The sequence below is a fragment of the Phyllostomus hastatus genome, unplaced genomic scaffold (assembly GCF_019186645.2).
Source record: "Phyllostomus hastatus isolate PE091 unplaced genomic scaffold, TTU_PhHast_1.1 phas_contig_29, whole genome shotgun sequence".
NCBI lineage: Eukaryota > Metazoa > Chordata > Mammalia > Chiroptera > Phyllostomidae > Phyllostomus > Phyllostomus hastatus.
Genome location: NW_025333835.1, coordinates 47,585,321 through 47,598,134, shown reverse-complemented (window position 1 = coordinate 47,598,134; position 12,814 = coordinate 47,585,321). Strand labels below are relative to the sequence as shown.

The 12,814-nt window shown below is 58.8% G+C and overlaps 1 protein-coding gene across 2 annotated transcripts in view; it reads right to left on the bottom strand.

Annotated features, from left to right (window-relative positions):
• Window positions 1–11,616, bottom strand: part of LOC123818782 (cat eye syndrome critical region protein 2) — an 84,649-nt gene extending 73,033 nt beyond the window's left edge. For both annotated transcript variants that reach the window (XM_045839042.1, XM_045839043.1), the window contains exon 1: window positions 11,362–11,616. In XM_045839042.1, coding sequence (XP_045694998.1) covers window positions 11,362–11,487 — 126 coding nt within the window. In that variant the 5' untranslated portion in view covers window positions 11,488–11,616. The remainder of the gene's footprint in view (window positions 1–11,361) is intronic.
• Window positions 11,617–12,814: the final 1,198 nt, after the last annotated feature.

Genomic DNA, 12,814 nt, shown 5'->3' with positions numbered 1-12,814 from the left:
AGACAAGCGCCCAACCCAAGTACCCAAACCATACACAGCTGAGCAAGAGCAAATCGAGGGTTCGACTGAAAAAAGGGGTCCACTTCTGTGTCTGGATTTCCATTTTTATTCTGCTAAGCAGGACGCTGAAACACGGAGCCACTGACCCTGGGGGGGTGGGTGGGGGAGAAGAGCCATACTGACGCGCAGTCCGGGGCAGGAGCTGGACGCAGGCGGGATTTTCACGATGAAAAAAGGCGGTGGGGGTGCCCTACAGCGGCCGACTCCTTCAGGGCAGCCCTAACACGTGAGACACTGGCTTTCCCTCTCACCACAGTACCTGTGTCACCTGTAAAAAAGTCCGCGCTCATTTTCAAGTTCTCCCTTCCCCACCGCTCTCTCGAGCTCTCCCTCCCGCGCCTCCTCCCCAGACTCGGGGGCAGCGCGGCCGCCTTCCAGGGGAAGGGGCCCAAGCTCCAAGCTCCGAGCCCCGCGCCGCGGCACAGGCCTGGCAACGGCGGCACCCACCCTGCGACGGGGAGCCGAGCGTGGCCTGAGCGCTGGCCGACCCCGGCCACTGAGCTGCCGCCCCCGCCGGGGGCCACCTGCCTCCGGGTCCGTGTTCACAGGACACTCCACAGTGTCTGCAAGCTCAGTGCTCTCCGTTACCTGAGGCCACGGACGTCCTCAGCTGACGCCAGCCTCTTGAGGGGCCCCGGCACCGCTGGCGGCCCCCTCCTGCCTGGGCTGAGCCACCACCGAGGACAACGGCACTCTCCTGTCACCACCAGCCCGAGAACTGCACACCCGTCCCACTCCAGTGCTTACAGCAGCCGTCGTCCTCCCGCTCCTATCACGGCTACCGACACCAGATCCGACCTAAAACGCCCGGCACACCGGACGTTCGTTGTCTCAAACTGTCCTCCTTGTCTGCAGAGTCTGAACACAAGGAACGGCCCTGGTGGCCGGGGCCTGCGGTGACCTCCCGCCTACTGCCGCCAACTGCACTCCTCACGAGCCTTCCACTAGCAGGGGACGCTCCGACCCAGCCGGCTGCACCGTGGGCTCCAACACGAGCCTCCACGGCGGCCTCTCCCGGGCACGCTTCACACGGGCTCTCCACCGGCCTCTGGACTCCCTCAGCAGCCATCTCCTCGACCCCTTGCTGGGCACATAACCCTGCTGTCACACTGTCATTGCCACCCACTTGGCCTTTAGAACACACACACCCCCCCTGGCTGGTGCAGCTCAGCCCATCGAGCGCGGGCTGCGGACAAAAGGGTCGCCGGTTCAATTCCCAGTCGGGGCACGTGCCCGGGCTGCAGGCCAGGTCTCCAGTAGGGGGCGAGTGAGAGGCGACCGGTTGACATCTCTCTCACACACTGATGTTCTCTCCCTTTCTCCCTCCCTTCCCATCTCTCTAAAAGTAAATAAAATCTTTAAAAAAGAAAAAGCAGGAGAAAAGCCGTTAGTTACCCACAAGGGAGCTCCCATAAGACTGGGAGCGGATCTCTCAAAGAAGCACTTCTGACCAGAAGTGACTGACACAAAATGTTCAAAGAGACGAAAAGCAAAGACCTACAACCTACACTACTCTACCCAGCAAAGCTGTCGTTCAGAATCGAACAACAAAGACCCTCCCAGACAAGGAAAAGCTAAACAAACTCATCACAAGAAATGTAAAAACAAAACAGACTTAAGAAAAAAATACAAAACGTAAGTAAGGCAACAGCTACATACCTATCAATAATTACTTTAAACTTAAATGGATTAAATGCTCCAACCAAACACATGAGGGGCTGAGTGAATAAGAAAACAAGACCCTTACTCTTGACGCCTACAGGACACTCACTCCAGACGGTGAGACACACACAGATGAAAGTGCAGGGTGGGAAGGGCAGTGCACGCCCACGGAAATGAAAGAAAAAAGGCGGGGGAGGCAGTATTTGCATCGGACGAATGAGACTGTAAAACCAAGGCGACGGCAAGAGGCCAAGGAGGACTTGTCACGGACGGCGGCAGCGAGCTGTGGAGGCGCCCTAGGTGTCCACGGACAGGCGACGCGGCGCTGCGCCCGGAAGAACATTACTCGGCCGTGAACAAGAACGGCTCCTTACTCGGCGGCAGCACCAACGGACCCAGAGGGTGCAAGTGGAACCAGAGGAGAGACAGACAAACACCACGTGACCTCACTCCCATGTGGAGTCTAATGAGCGGGAACAAACGAACACACACCACGGAAACGACTCTCAGACACAGAGAACCAACCGGTGGCTGGCAGATGGGAAGGGGGCTGGGGGCCGGGCGGGAGGGTGAAGGGATTAGGAGGTGCAGACGGGCGGCTGGGAAGCAGCCCCAGAGACAGGGAGTGCGGCACAGGGAACACGGGGACACCCTGGGGTAACTGCATGGTGTCACGGGGCACCAGCCTTATCGGGGTCACTCCGTAAGTGACAGAAATGTCTAACCACTGTGTTGTGCACCTGAAACAAACATAATGCCCGCCAACTGCAATTTAAACTTTAATTTGTAGATACACTAATCCAGCAAGTTTCGGAAAAAATAAACCACCCCACCTCCCCCGTAACACTGTGCCCTGGACAAAGAACTCCAGGACACTGGTTCTAACCCTTGTCTCCCACACCTGAAAGAATGTGCAAACACCACCTTTCAGGGAGACAGAGGAGACACAATGGGAACGGGGAAAGAAAGGGTGGCTCAAGAAGCAGACCTGTTAATTTAACACTTTTTCTGTCAAGCACATCAACAGTCCTCAGTGCCATTGTCCCGGAAACAATGACCTCGCAGGGCCAGAGGCTCATTAGAAGCACTGGGGGGGGGACCACTCTCCACCAACCAGACAGCTCAGCGGCATTGTGCACTGTAAGAACTCACCCTGTTCTCCGGAACTTTCACTGGAGCCCAGCTGAAAGCCCGACATTACGCACGTGAAGTGGTCAGTGCAGTCGCGACCCCAGGGCTTCCCGTTTCCACCACATCTTGGTGGGGGGAGAGGAGCAGAGAAGGGTGCACCCGGTCTGCCGTGACCACCACTCACACACTTAACTCAGGGGGCCACAGGCCGCGGTGACATGCTGCCACAGCAGGTGGTCACTGCGGCCAACCCCCCCCCAGGGGAAAGGGGCCCCCCAACACTCCTGCGGAGTCGGGCCTGCTGGGGCGTGACAGCCATGGGAACACGACCGTCACTGCGACCGACCAAATACCCACCGTGACGTCCCGAGGTCAGGGCCTTTCCGCGGGAGAACAAAACACTATCTTCCTCGGACTCCTACGTAAGTAAGCCAGGTTACACCTTAAACGGGAGCGTGGATAACGAAGCACAAAGCAGGGCAGGTAAGAGGTACTCGGAGGGGTCATTCGCCCTCCAAGAAAATAAAAATTCCTTTGGCTTCGGAAGTGACCAGCTTCAGGCTTTTGCACAAACTCTGGGATCCGGACCCTGAGGCAGGCCAGACACGCTTCCCCTCCCCCACCGCGGGCTCGGCCCGCAGGAGCCCCGGCCCCAGTGGGGCGGCGCAGCACGGGGCAGGAGAGGGCGAAGCAGTGTGGCCAGGCCCTGCTTCCCCGACAAAAGACAAAGAACGAATACTAAGGCGCTGGGCCCCAGCGGGGAGCAGACACCCCCAGATGGCAGCGATGTCCTCTGAGATGGACACTTCCCGAAAAGACGGCTCCAGGAGCCGCGGACAAATGACCACTGACGTTCTCCAGGCTTTCTCCCCCGGGCTCCAAGCCTGCACAGCACGCTCCTACTGCGAAGTGATCGTCACACACATTTCTTCCCCAAACCAAAGTGAGAGTTCATCTGACTCATAAATACCGTCACACTGAGAGGCGACTCCCATGGGAGAAAGCATGAAAAACATTCAGAGTGACAATCGACAAAGGCTCTGTGCTTGGTGTGGTCTGAACCGAAAATTCTGAGGGAATGATGAACTCTCTGTGCTGCACACGTGCCGATGTCCCCGAGGTGCACGCGAGGACCGGCACGCGCACACTCCCACACGCACACTCACATGCACACATGTGCTCAGCTCCGTCTCACTGAACTTTTGACCTGGTCCGTCTAACCCCCCCCAGTCCCCCAGGCACAACACCAAGACACCGTCTAGAGCAGCCGCGCTCTGACAGGCAGTGGCAGCCGGGCGCCGGCCCGAGTGGCTCCGACCGCCCTCCGTCCACCGCGGCCAGGCCCTGCCGGAGGGAGTCGGCTCACGGCCCCCTCCCCGAGGTCCCCAGACGGCTCTCCTTCCACGAGACAGGAAAAAATTCCGTTTCTCGAGTCGCTGACATGTGCGATTGCTAACGACACGCATATCTGGGAGCGACTTCAATTGCCTTCAACTTCTAGTAACAAGAATGTATTTTTAAGATTGTATTTATTTATTTTTTTAAAGAGGAGAAAGGAGGGAGAAAAAGAGAGAGAAACATCAACGTGTAGGTGCCTCTGGCACACCCCCAACTGGGGCCCTGACCTGCAACCCAGACACGTGCCCTGACTGGGAATCGAACTGATGACCCTTTGGTCCTCAGGCTGGCACTCAATCCACTGAGCCACACCAGCCAGGGGAAAAAGGGAGATAGTAGATGTCTGCATGAAGGGAAAAGAATCACTGCAAGAAGGAAAGAACTCCTCCACTTCACACACACACACACACACACACACACACACACACAGTGCACCTTCCTTACGACGACCAACCCTAAGCCTTCCCCACTCCACCCGGAAGACGGGAGTCTCACCAGGACAACCCTGCTCAGATGCAAGACCCTGGGCAGTGTCTGGAGGCACTTTCATGTGTCATGGCGGAGGCTGCCACCAGCTAGAGAGAGCACAGAGGCCAGGACGCTGCTAACTGCATCGGACGCCTCCCCTAGCAAAGGCTCATCGGACCCGAAACACGCCCCCCAGCCCCCCACCCCCTGTGCTGCGGCTGAGGAGCCCGGAGCACCGACGAAGCCCACAGGACCCTGGGATAAAACGCCCGAGATTCCTCTCTCAACCGCTCACGATTCCTCTCTCAACTGTAAGAACTACTGGAAAAAAATTAAAACATTTAAAAAGGCTGCCTCGTCCTCCGTACAAAGGGTTAGTAACCGCCACAGGCTAATGTGAAGGACGCGTGAGGAGAGCACCCAAGGAGCAGCACCCAGGGAAACGTGGGAGGACGGGGGGCTGAAACGGACCTCTGAAGGGCGCAGCAGCAGAGGGAAGGGTGACCGCCAGCCGGAAGCTATCGCCGGGCCTCATTCCAGCTCTAAGCATGCACGTGCTCCCTAGAAGAAACGAGAGCCAGGGGGCGTAACGTGACGCAAGACCCCCGTCCTCCAGAGCTCCGTGGAACCTCGCCCCCCCGCTCAGGCTGGACCCCTCGGGGCGCGGGGGAGCGGCCGACCCTCGCGCCCGAGGAGCTCCTTTCCGAGCACACCTGCAGGCACGGTTTCCGTAGAAAGGCAAGCTCACATACACCACAAACGCACTGAGTGTGATACTGCGCCTTCACTTTGTACAAATTTCATGTTAAGACCCAGATCCGGCCCTGGCTGGTGTGGCTCAGTGGACTGAGCACGGGCTGCGAACCAAGGGGTCGCCGGTTCAATTTCCAGTTGGGGCCCAGGCCTGGGTTGCAGGCCAAGTCCAGGTCCCTTGGGGGGGGCCACGTGAGAGGCAATGACACACTGATATTTCTCTCTCTCCCCCCCTCCCTTCCCCTCTAAAAATAAATAAATTAAATCCTTAAAAAAAAAAAAAAAAAAAAGACCCAGATCCAAACACAGCTCCCACCCTGGGTCCAAACCCACGAGGTCGGGGCAACTCTGGGTCAGCTGACAGCACTGTGCACACTGAGGAAGGGTCCTGGAGTCACTGGACTGGGGGCCGAGGAAACCCTGGGAACCGTGCAGTTTAAAACTCCCACTTCATGGGAGGGGCGTCTGAAACCCAGTGGGGTGTGCCCGGCACCACAACTCCAGGGAACGACGCGGGTGGGCCCACGCCCCAGGTCAGCCGGACGTGCAGGCCCACCGAACGGACCCTGGCCCCACCGTTGGGAGCCAGGCGGACCTGCCCACCCGGAGTCTTTGCCCGCACCAGCTTCTGCGCCTGGGTTCCCAGCATCCTGCCAGTGCTCCTCATTCTTGCCTGCTCCAAACCTCAAGAACCCAGCGCGGAGCCTCTCCCCGTCAAAGGGCAGCCGGTCGGGCGTGCCGAGTGCGGCCAAGGTGTATTATTTTAGGATATCCTCGTCGTGTTCCAGGACACTGCGTGAGGCCGGGCTAAGCTGCTGCCACGGAGCCGGCCAGACGCTAGCCCAGGCTGCCCTCGCTGCCCTCGCGAGACGAGAGGAAACCTCCCCTCCTACAACGGCAGAGGCCCCCAAGGCCCCTCGGAAGCTCCCCTCCGCAAGCAGAAGCTCTGGAAAAGACAAACTTCCCTTTCGAGATGCTGGTGTGAACAGAAAGGGCCCCAGCATTCCCTCCGGGGCATCACGCCAACAGAACACCCCCCTTCAGGATTTCCAACAGCACGAAGACCTGCCCCGCCACGAGCCAGCCCGTCCGCCCGTCCGTGGGCTCTCCAGAGGACGTTTGCCGTGCGGCATCTCCCAACACACAGGTTCATGGGGCCAACCACCTATTTCTAACTCAGTTTAAATCACTCCTCTGCCGGCCTACTCAAACGCCACCCTCCAGGGGGGCAGTACCCAATCACCCCCTTTTAAACTGCAACAACCCCCCAGTGTGGCCCTCCCGCTGGCTCCGCCCCGCTCGACTAATTGTCACCCCAACGCACCACCCAACTCGTCTACCTCCCACTGAAGAGGGCAGGTGTTTCTACGTTCACAACTGTATCCCCAGCACCTAGCACACTGCACCCAGCACACCGTGGATGCGTGGTATGAGCTGAAAGAAACAACTGAAATCGTACACTTGTCCGTCCGTACTTAATTAAGCGGTTTTCAAACAATCTTCACCCCACGTTATTAAGAAACAAAGAACTGTCCACTTGCACTGCGCAATCTCGGTCCAGCCCCTCATTTCACAGACAATGTAAATGGACTCGGAAACAGCGTGAGGGCCCTGGCCCAGTGGCTCAGCGGGTTGGGGTGTTGTCCTGTAACCAAAGGGTTGCGGTTCAACTCCCGGTCAGGGCACATGCGTACACAGCGGGTCCGGGAGCGTTCAGGAGGCAACCCCATCGATGCTTCTCTCTCACCCCGTCCCCTCTCTCTAAAAGCAACGAAAAGAAAATGTCCTTGGCGATGGTAAGAAAGGAACTGTGTGAGACATAGTGTGGCATCAAAGGTCCTGAGATCCACATGAGCCTTCGTGCAGCAGCTCAGCCTCTCTGAACTTGCCATTGCCCCCTCTGTAGTGAGAATAACTCCTACCCCACCGTGATGGCTCGGGACACAAAATGAGGTGACACTGGGAAAAGGTACACAGTGCTCCTACAGAGTATCACTTGTCACCAGACTATGTTAACCTGCCCCGAGTCACGCGAGCCAGTGAGGGGCACAGTCAGAGCACGAGCTCCAGACTCCTGACTCCCAGCCCAGGGCCTCTGGTGTCACGAAGCCAGGCCTCCGATGGCCCTGTCCAGGGCCAGCTCACTCTTCCGCCTCGTTCAAGGCCTCTCCACCTTTGGGCGGCAGGGGACAGCGCTCGGGATTTGAGGAGGGCGGTAGCCCCTCTCCTCCGGCAAAGCCCACTCGTGCACACCAACACAAACCTCCTGCAGGCCAGGGGTCCACAGGCCCGGGGCGGGAGACCCACTAACACCACGGCTGTGCCCCTGAGCTGCCCTGGGCAATTTTCATTACTTATTTTGGGGAGTGACAACTCACGCCTTGGCGCTCTCCACTGAGAGGCTGGGACACCAGGAGCAGCCACCAGGAGTCTGAGGTCTGAGGTAAGAACACCACCCCGGTCGGTCACCGCGCCGAGGCAGTGAGGACTGGAACCCCTGCCACCTCCAGGGAGGGCGGCCAAGGCAGCAGTCCTCAAAGGCTGGACGCTCAGGACCAAAAGCCGACGGACAATCACATCATTTGTACTATGCTGCCACACTATACAAGAGCCGCTCCGACAACTGAACACGACCGTTTTCAAACCGTCACCGAGAGGCACCCCGGCCTCTTCCCTGAAGAAAATATGCCCGGGGCGTCTGGGGTGGGGCTTCTGGCCCCGGACCAACCCCATCACCATTCGCTCCCGACCAGATTATACGCAAAGATCCGGTCCTCCCCTTCCTTACTTCGGTCAAGGAACAGACTGCACTCACTGTAAAAATAACGAGCCTAGGAAAAAGACAAAACAGCATTAAACCTTCGGGGAGATGAGTAATGGCCACTGAACGCAGCGCCGCTGCCCAGAGGCGCCTCCACACGCCCCTGTGGAAGCCAGGCGGACACCCGCCCCGGGCGCAACCACACCGCAGGGCGTCTGGCGATCTCCCCACGTGCTGACGGCGTCTCTCTGAGTGGTGGCCGTGCGGTGACTTTCATTCTCTCACCTATATTTTGCTTTAATGTTCAAGTTTTACATAACGTGTACGTATTATGTTTGAAGTCAGAGATTTTGAACAACTTACAGCATTGCCTATACGTTCACAGATTTTTGGTCTGATGATTACAGAATCCCAATGTGGGGGGCGGGAAGCAACACACAAGGCCTCACACATACCCCCGCCAAACCAAAATTAAGTCGATTGACTCTTCCAAGGAAATCCTGTGCATTCAAGGTTCACGAACCAAGTTTTTTTTTTTAACGTGCAAAAATAATATCCATGTCTGGGGGACAGTTCTCTAAGTGGGAGGCCCCGACCTCTCTCAGAACTGTGGCTCGGACCCTCCCGCCCTTCCTTCCAAAGGCTGCTTTGCTTCAAACAGAAGCCAAGTCCTCGAGGATTCTGCTTCCTGCACTTTCTGAACCCATGAGCTCAGCCTGGAGGTGCAGGGTGAGGTGAGATCTTTCCCACCAGTGAAGACTGGCTTCCTGAAACAGCTGATACCCCATTTCCACCCCTTGGTGTTCCTCATCGGTTCTGTCTGTTAAGGCTGCCACCAGTTAAGATTGTACAGCCTCTTCAGCTGGCCTAACAAGGTACAACTCAGCATTCGTTTTGTGTCGTTTTGTTAAAGAACGGTCTTCCACTGCATCGTAAATCCTAACCATGGGATTGTGTCTCAAACTGCCAGGACAATAAAGGATTAGATTAAAAACTCACCTAAACGAAATAAAAATAAATTTATTCATACTTAGAGAATCAAAACTGATAGCGTTCTTGGTGAGGTCTCCAGTCACGGAATCAAATTTGTTACAAACCTAAAAGTAAGTTTTTAAACTTTAATTTCTGATAGCGACTGAAAATTGTAAGTTAAATTTTACATTAACCATTTGGAAACACATCTTACCTGAGAAACGAGAAGAGTTACGCAGGTGTGAGCAGTTATCAAAATGGAGCCCAAAGACCCACTCCTGCTGCTCGCGTTTGAGGGAGCGCACGCCCTGCACGCGAGAGGGCGGCCTCCCAGAACCCCTCCGAGGGCCCACGGCTCACCTGCAGCCGACGTTTCATGTGTTACCCACGCAAACCTGGCCTCTCCTCTCAGCCTGCACTTGCGCCAGCAACTACATTACTCGCGCTAACGCCCAGAAACCAAGTGTATTTCTCCCAGCGCGGCACGAGTCATTTAGCGAGGACGCTACGTAACTGCAATGAGGCAGGACTGGGTACCTCTACTTCTCCATCAGCAGAATGGGAATAAATGGGTTCTGAAGGATGAGTTTCCCCGCAGCACGTGTGGGACGGGCCCGTCAACTCGGAAACCGTGATCTGCCGGGAAGAGAAGGGGCCGGCGCCCCCGACGCGTGCTTTCGGGCAGAACCTCCCAAACAAACAGCCACCATTTTGAGCCCCGGCATCTGAACGGCGCACGGTCTTCCGCCGCCAACCGAGGGGAACCACAGGGTCGCCCGAGTAATGGTGGGGCCTCGCCTGACCTTCAGCGTCCCCGACCTTTCCTTTCTGCGGCCCTGTTTCTCTGCTGGAGTCAGCCTGAGCAGTCGTCCCCCGAACGTTTTTAGTGAAAAGCATGCTTTCTGCAGTCTCGTTCAAACTTTCCAAATAAACACTGAGGCGCTACCTAAAATACCCCAGGGGCTCCGTCTTCCTAAAAACAGAGGCAGCACGCGACGTGATCTCCTTGTTTTAATCAGTTTACGGAACTAAGGAGCCAGCGAACGGCCCCAGTTATCAGCCCGCATTCCTCTTCCTTCTCCCACCCTGGCCCTTTTGATCTTTTCGTTTTCCCGATTTCACTAACTCTGCAATAAGAGCGGGTTCCCACACTTCATGCATAGGAGAAGCAAACAGTGCTTCCACAAACGACTCAAAGTCTAAAAATACAGGCGAGGACAGAAAATCTTGGAGAAGTAAACGAACTCAAATCAATCCGAAAATGGCAGAAAGTGAGATAGGTGGGGGCGGGGAGGCCGCGACCACGATTCGCTCCTCCGAACGGGCGACTCCAGTGTCGATGACTCCATCGGCGAACTCCAAGGCAGAACTGGAAAGAAAAACTGACCCGCCGTTTGCACCCACCTTTGTGCAAAGGCACAAGGTGGGAAGTTACTACGCACACTGCTTAGAGGCGACCGCGCGATGCAACCTGCCGACCAATCAAATATTCCACACCGCCTTCCAAAATTAAAAATAGAAGAAAGGAGGATGCGGATGCTGCGGGGCTGGCCGCTCTTCCAGGCGACCCGGTCCCTTCCGTCCCCCACTCTCCCGCCACCAGCCCCGCCGCGAGGAGCCCGGTCGAGCGCGGCGCTCACAAAGCCTCGGGCGTGAGCGCCTTCGGCCAGGCCAGAGCCGCCCCTCTCCCGCCGCGATAATGGTGGCGAAGCCGACCCCAGAGCTCCGCATGTCCCGGCATGAGGGGAGCCGCCCGTTCCGAGCGGAGGGGCGCCGTTCAAAAATAACGGGAGTCCTAAACTTTCCCTCCGCGGCCCCGCAGCCCCGACTCAGCCCGGCGCGCCGGCCGACGTGGGGACGCGCCTCGGCCGGCCCCGCGGCCCCGCCCGGTGCCCCGTCCCGCCGGCAGCTGCCGCGCCGCTCCCGCCGTCCCGAGAGAGAGCTCCCGGAGGCCGAGGAGCGCGGCGGTCCCACTCCCACAAAAGCGCGCTCGGCCGCCCGCCGCCCGCTCCGCCTCACGGGAGCAGGCGCGGTGCGCGCGGCGGCCGCCCGCCCCCGTCCCGAGCCCGACTCCCGCCGCGGCCGGTCCGCACCGAGCCCTCCGCCGAGAGCCTTTCCCCTCCGCGCGGAATCGGGCGCCGCGCGCCGCCGCTCACCTCGATCTCGAAGTCGGGCAGGCGGAACGCGGTGCGAAAGAGCGAGCAGAAGTGCGCGATGGCCGGGACTTCCCACCAGGAGCGGAGCTCGCCCAGCCCGGCCGCGCCGCCCTCCTCCGGGCACATCTCCCGGCCCCGGCGCTCGCGGCCGGAGCGCCGGCCCCGAGCTCGACGCGCGCCTCGCGGCCCCACGCTGCCCGCCGGACTCCCGCCTCAGCTCCGCGGGCGGGGGCAGGGGCGCGGGCGGCGGCTCCTCCCGCTGCCGCCGCCGCTCGGCGAGAGCATGAGCTGAGGGCGGGCGCGGGGGGCGACGGCTCGCCCGAGTCACTGAGGCGGCTGAGGCTCCGGCTGCCCGCAGGCTCCGCGCCCGCGCCCCATCCCGCGGCGGCCGCCCCCAGCCGGTCCGATGCAATCACCGCGCGGCCGGCGCACACAGATGGGGCTGGGGGCGGGGCGGGGCCCGAGCGAGGCCCGGGGGCGGGGCCGCCACGAGGAGGGGGCGGGGCCGCCCCGCCACAACAACAACCCCGCCCCCACCGCGGCCGGGACAGCTGCACGGGAAGAGAGGGGGAGGGGAGAGCGAACTGAGCACCCCAAGAGCGCAGTGTGAGTAGACGCGGTTGAGGGGCACCCCGGGAGCAGCGCAGAGAACCATTCCGCTTCCCAGGTGTTCGGGACTGAGGAGTTCAATGACTTCCAGGAGCGAGGACAATGACGGTCTCCCGCCCACCCCCCACTAGGCCTTAGTGGTCGCATCCTGTTAAAGGGCCCGCGGCGTGATGCTTTCCGTTGGGGCCAGATGCAGAAAGACGCACGTGTGGGAGTTCGGTTATTATTGGTACGGAGGGTAGCACCGGAAAACCTGCGCACCGGGCACCGCGCAAATCGAAGGCCTCGAGAAATCAAGTGGTTTCCACTTGTTCCTGAACACTTTTATTCCATCCGAGAAGCACTAGGAAGCTCAAAAGTGGCTCTTTCCTTCGAGGGAAGAAGGCGGCGGGTCTGGTAGAGCTGGAACCCAGTGCGATGGAGGCTGGAGCGCAGCGGGAAGGGTGGGGTAGGGGAGGCACCAATCAGCCGACGTGCGGAAGAGCGATCCCTCCCACCACCGCCCCCCCCCCTCCCCGGGAATGGGCTCCTGTGACTGCCCTAGAGAAGCGGAGCTTGGAGCCCGGAGATACCCTGGCCGCAGACTGGCTGCCTGGAAGGGTGCGCGCTGTGTAGTGAGAAAGTTGGGGGATGGGAAAAGGGAGCTAGTCTGTGGATTCTGGTGGGGGTGGGGACATGCGCGCCTTAGGCTGAGAGAAGACTCGATCAGAAGGGTGGGTGTTGAGGGGTCTGCTTTAGAAATGTTGCATTCTACACTGTGTTAGAATTCTGCTGAGCCTGAAGGGAAAAAAAAAAAAAGAATCACCTCCAAAGCAGACCAGAAATTTGGAAAAACCAATCGAAT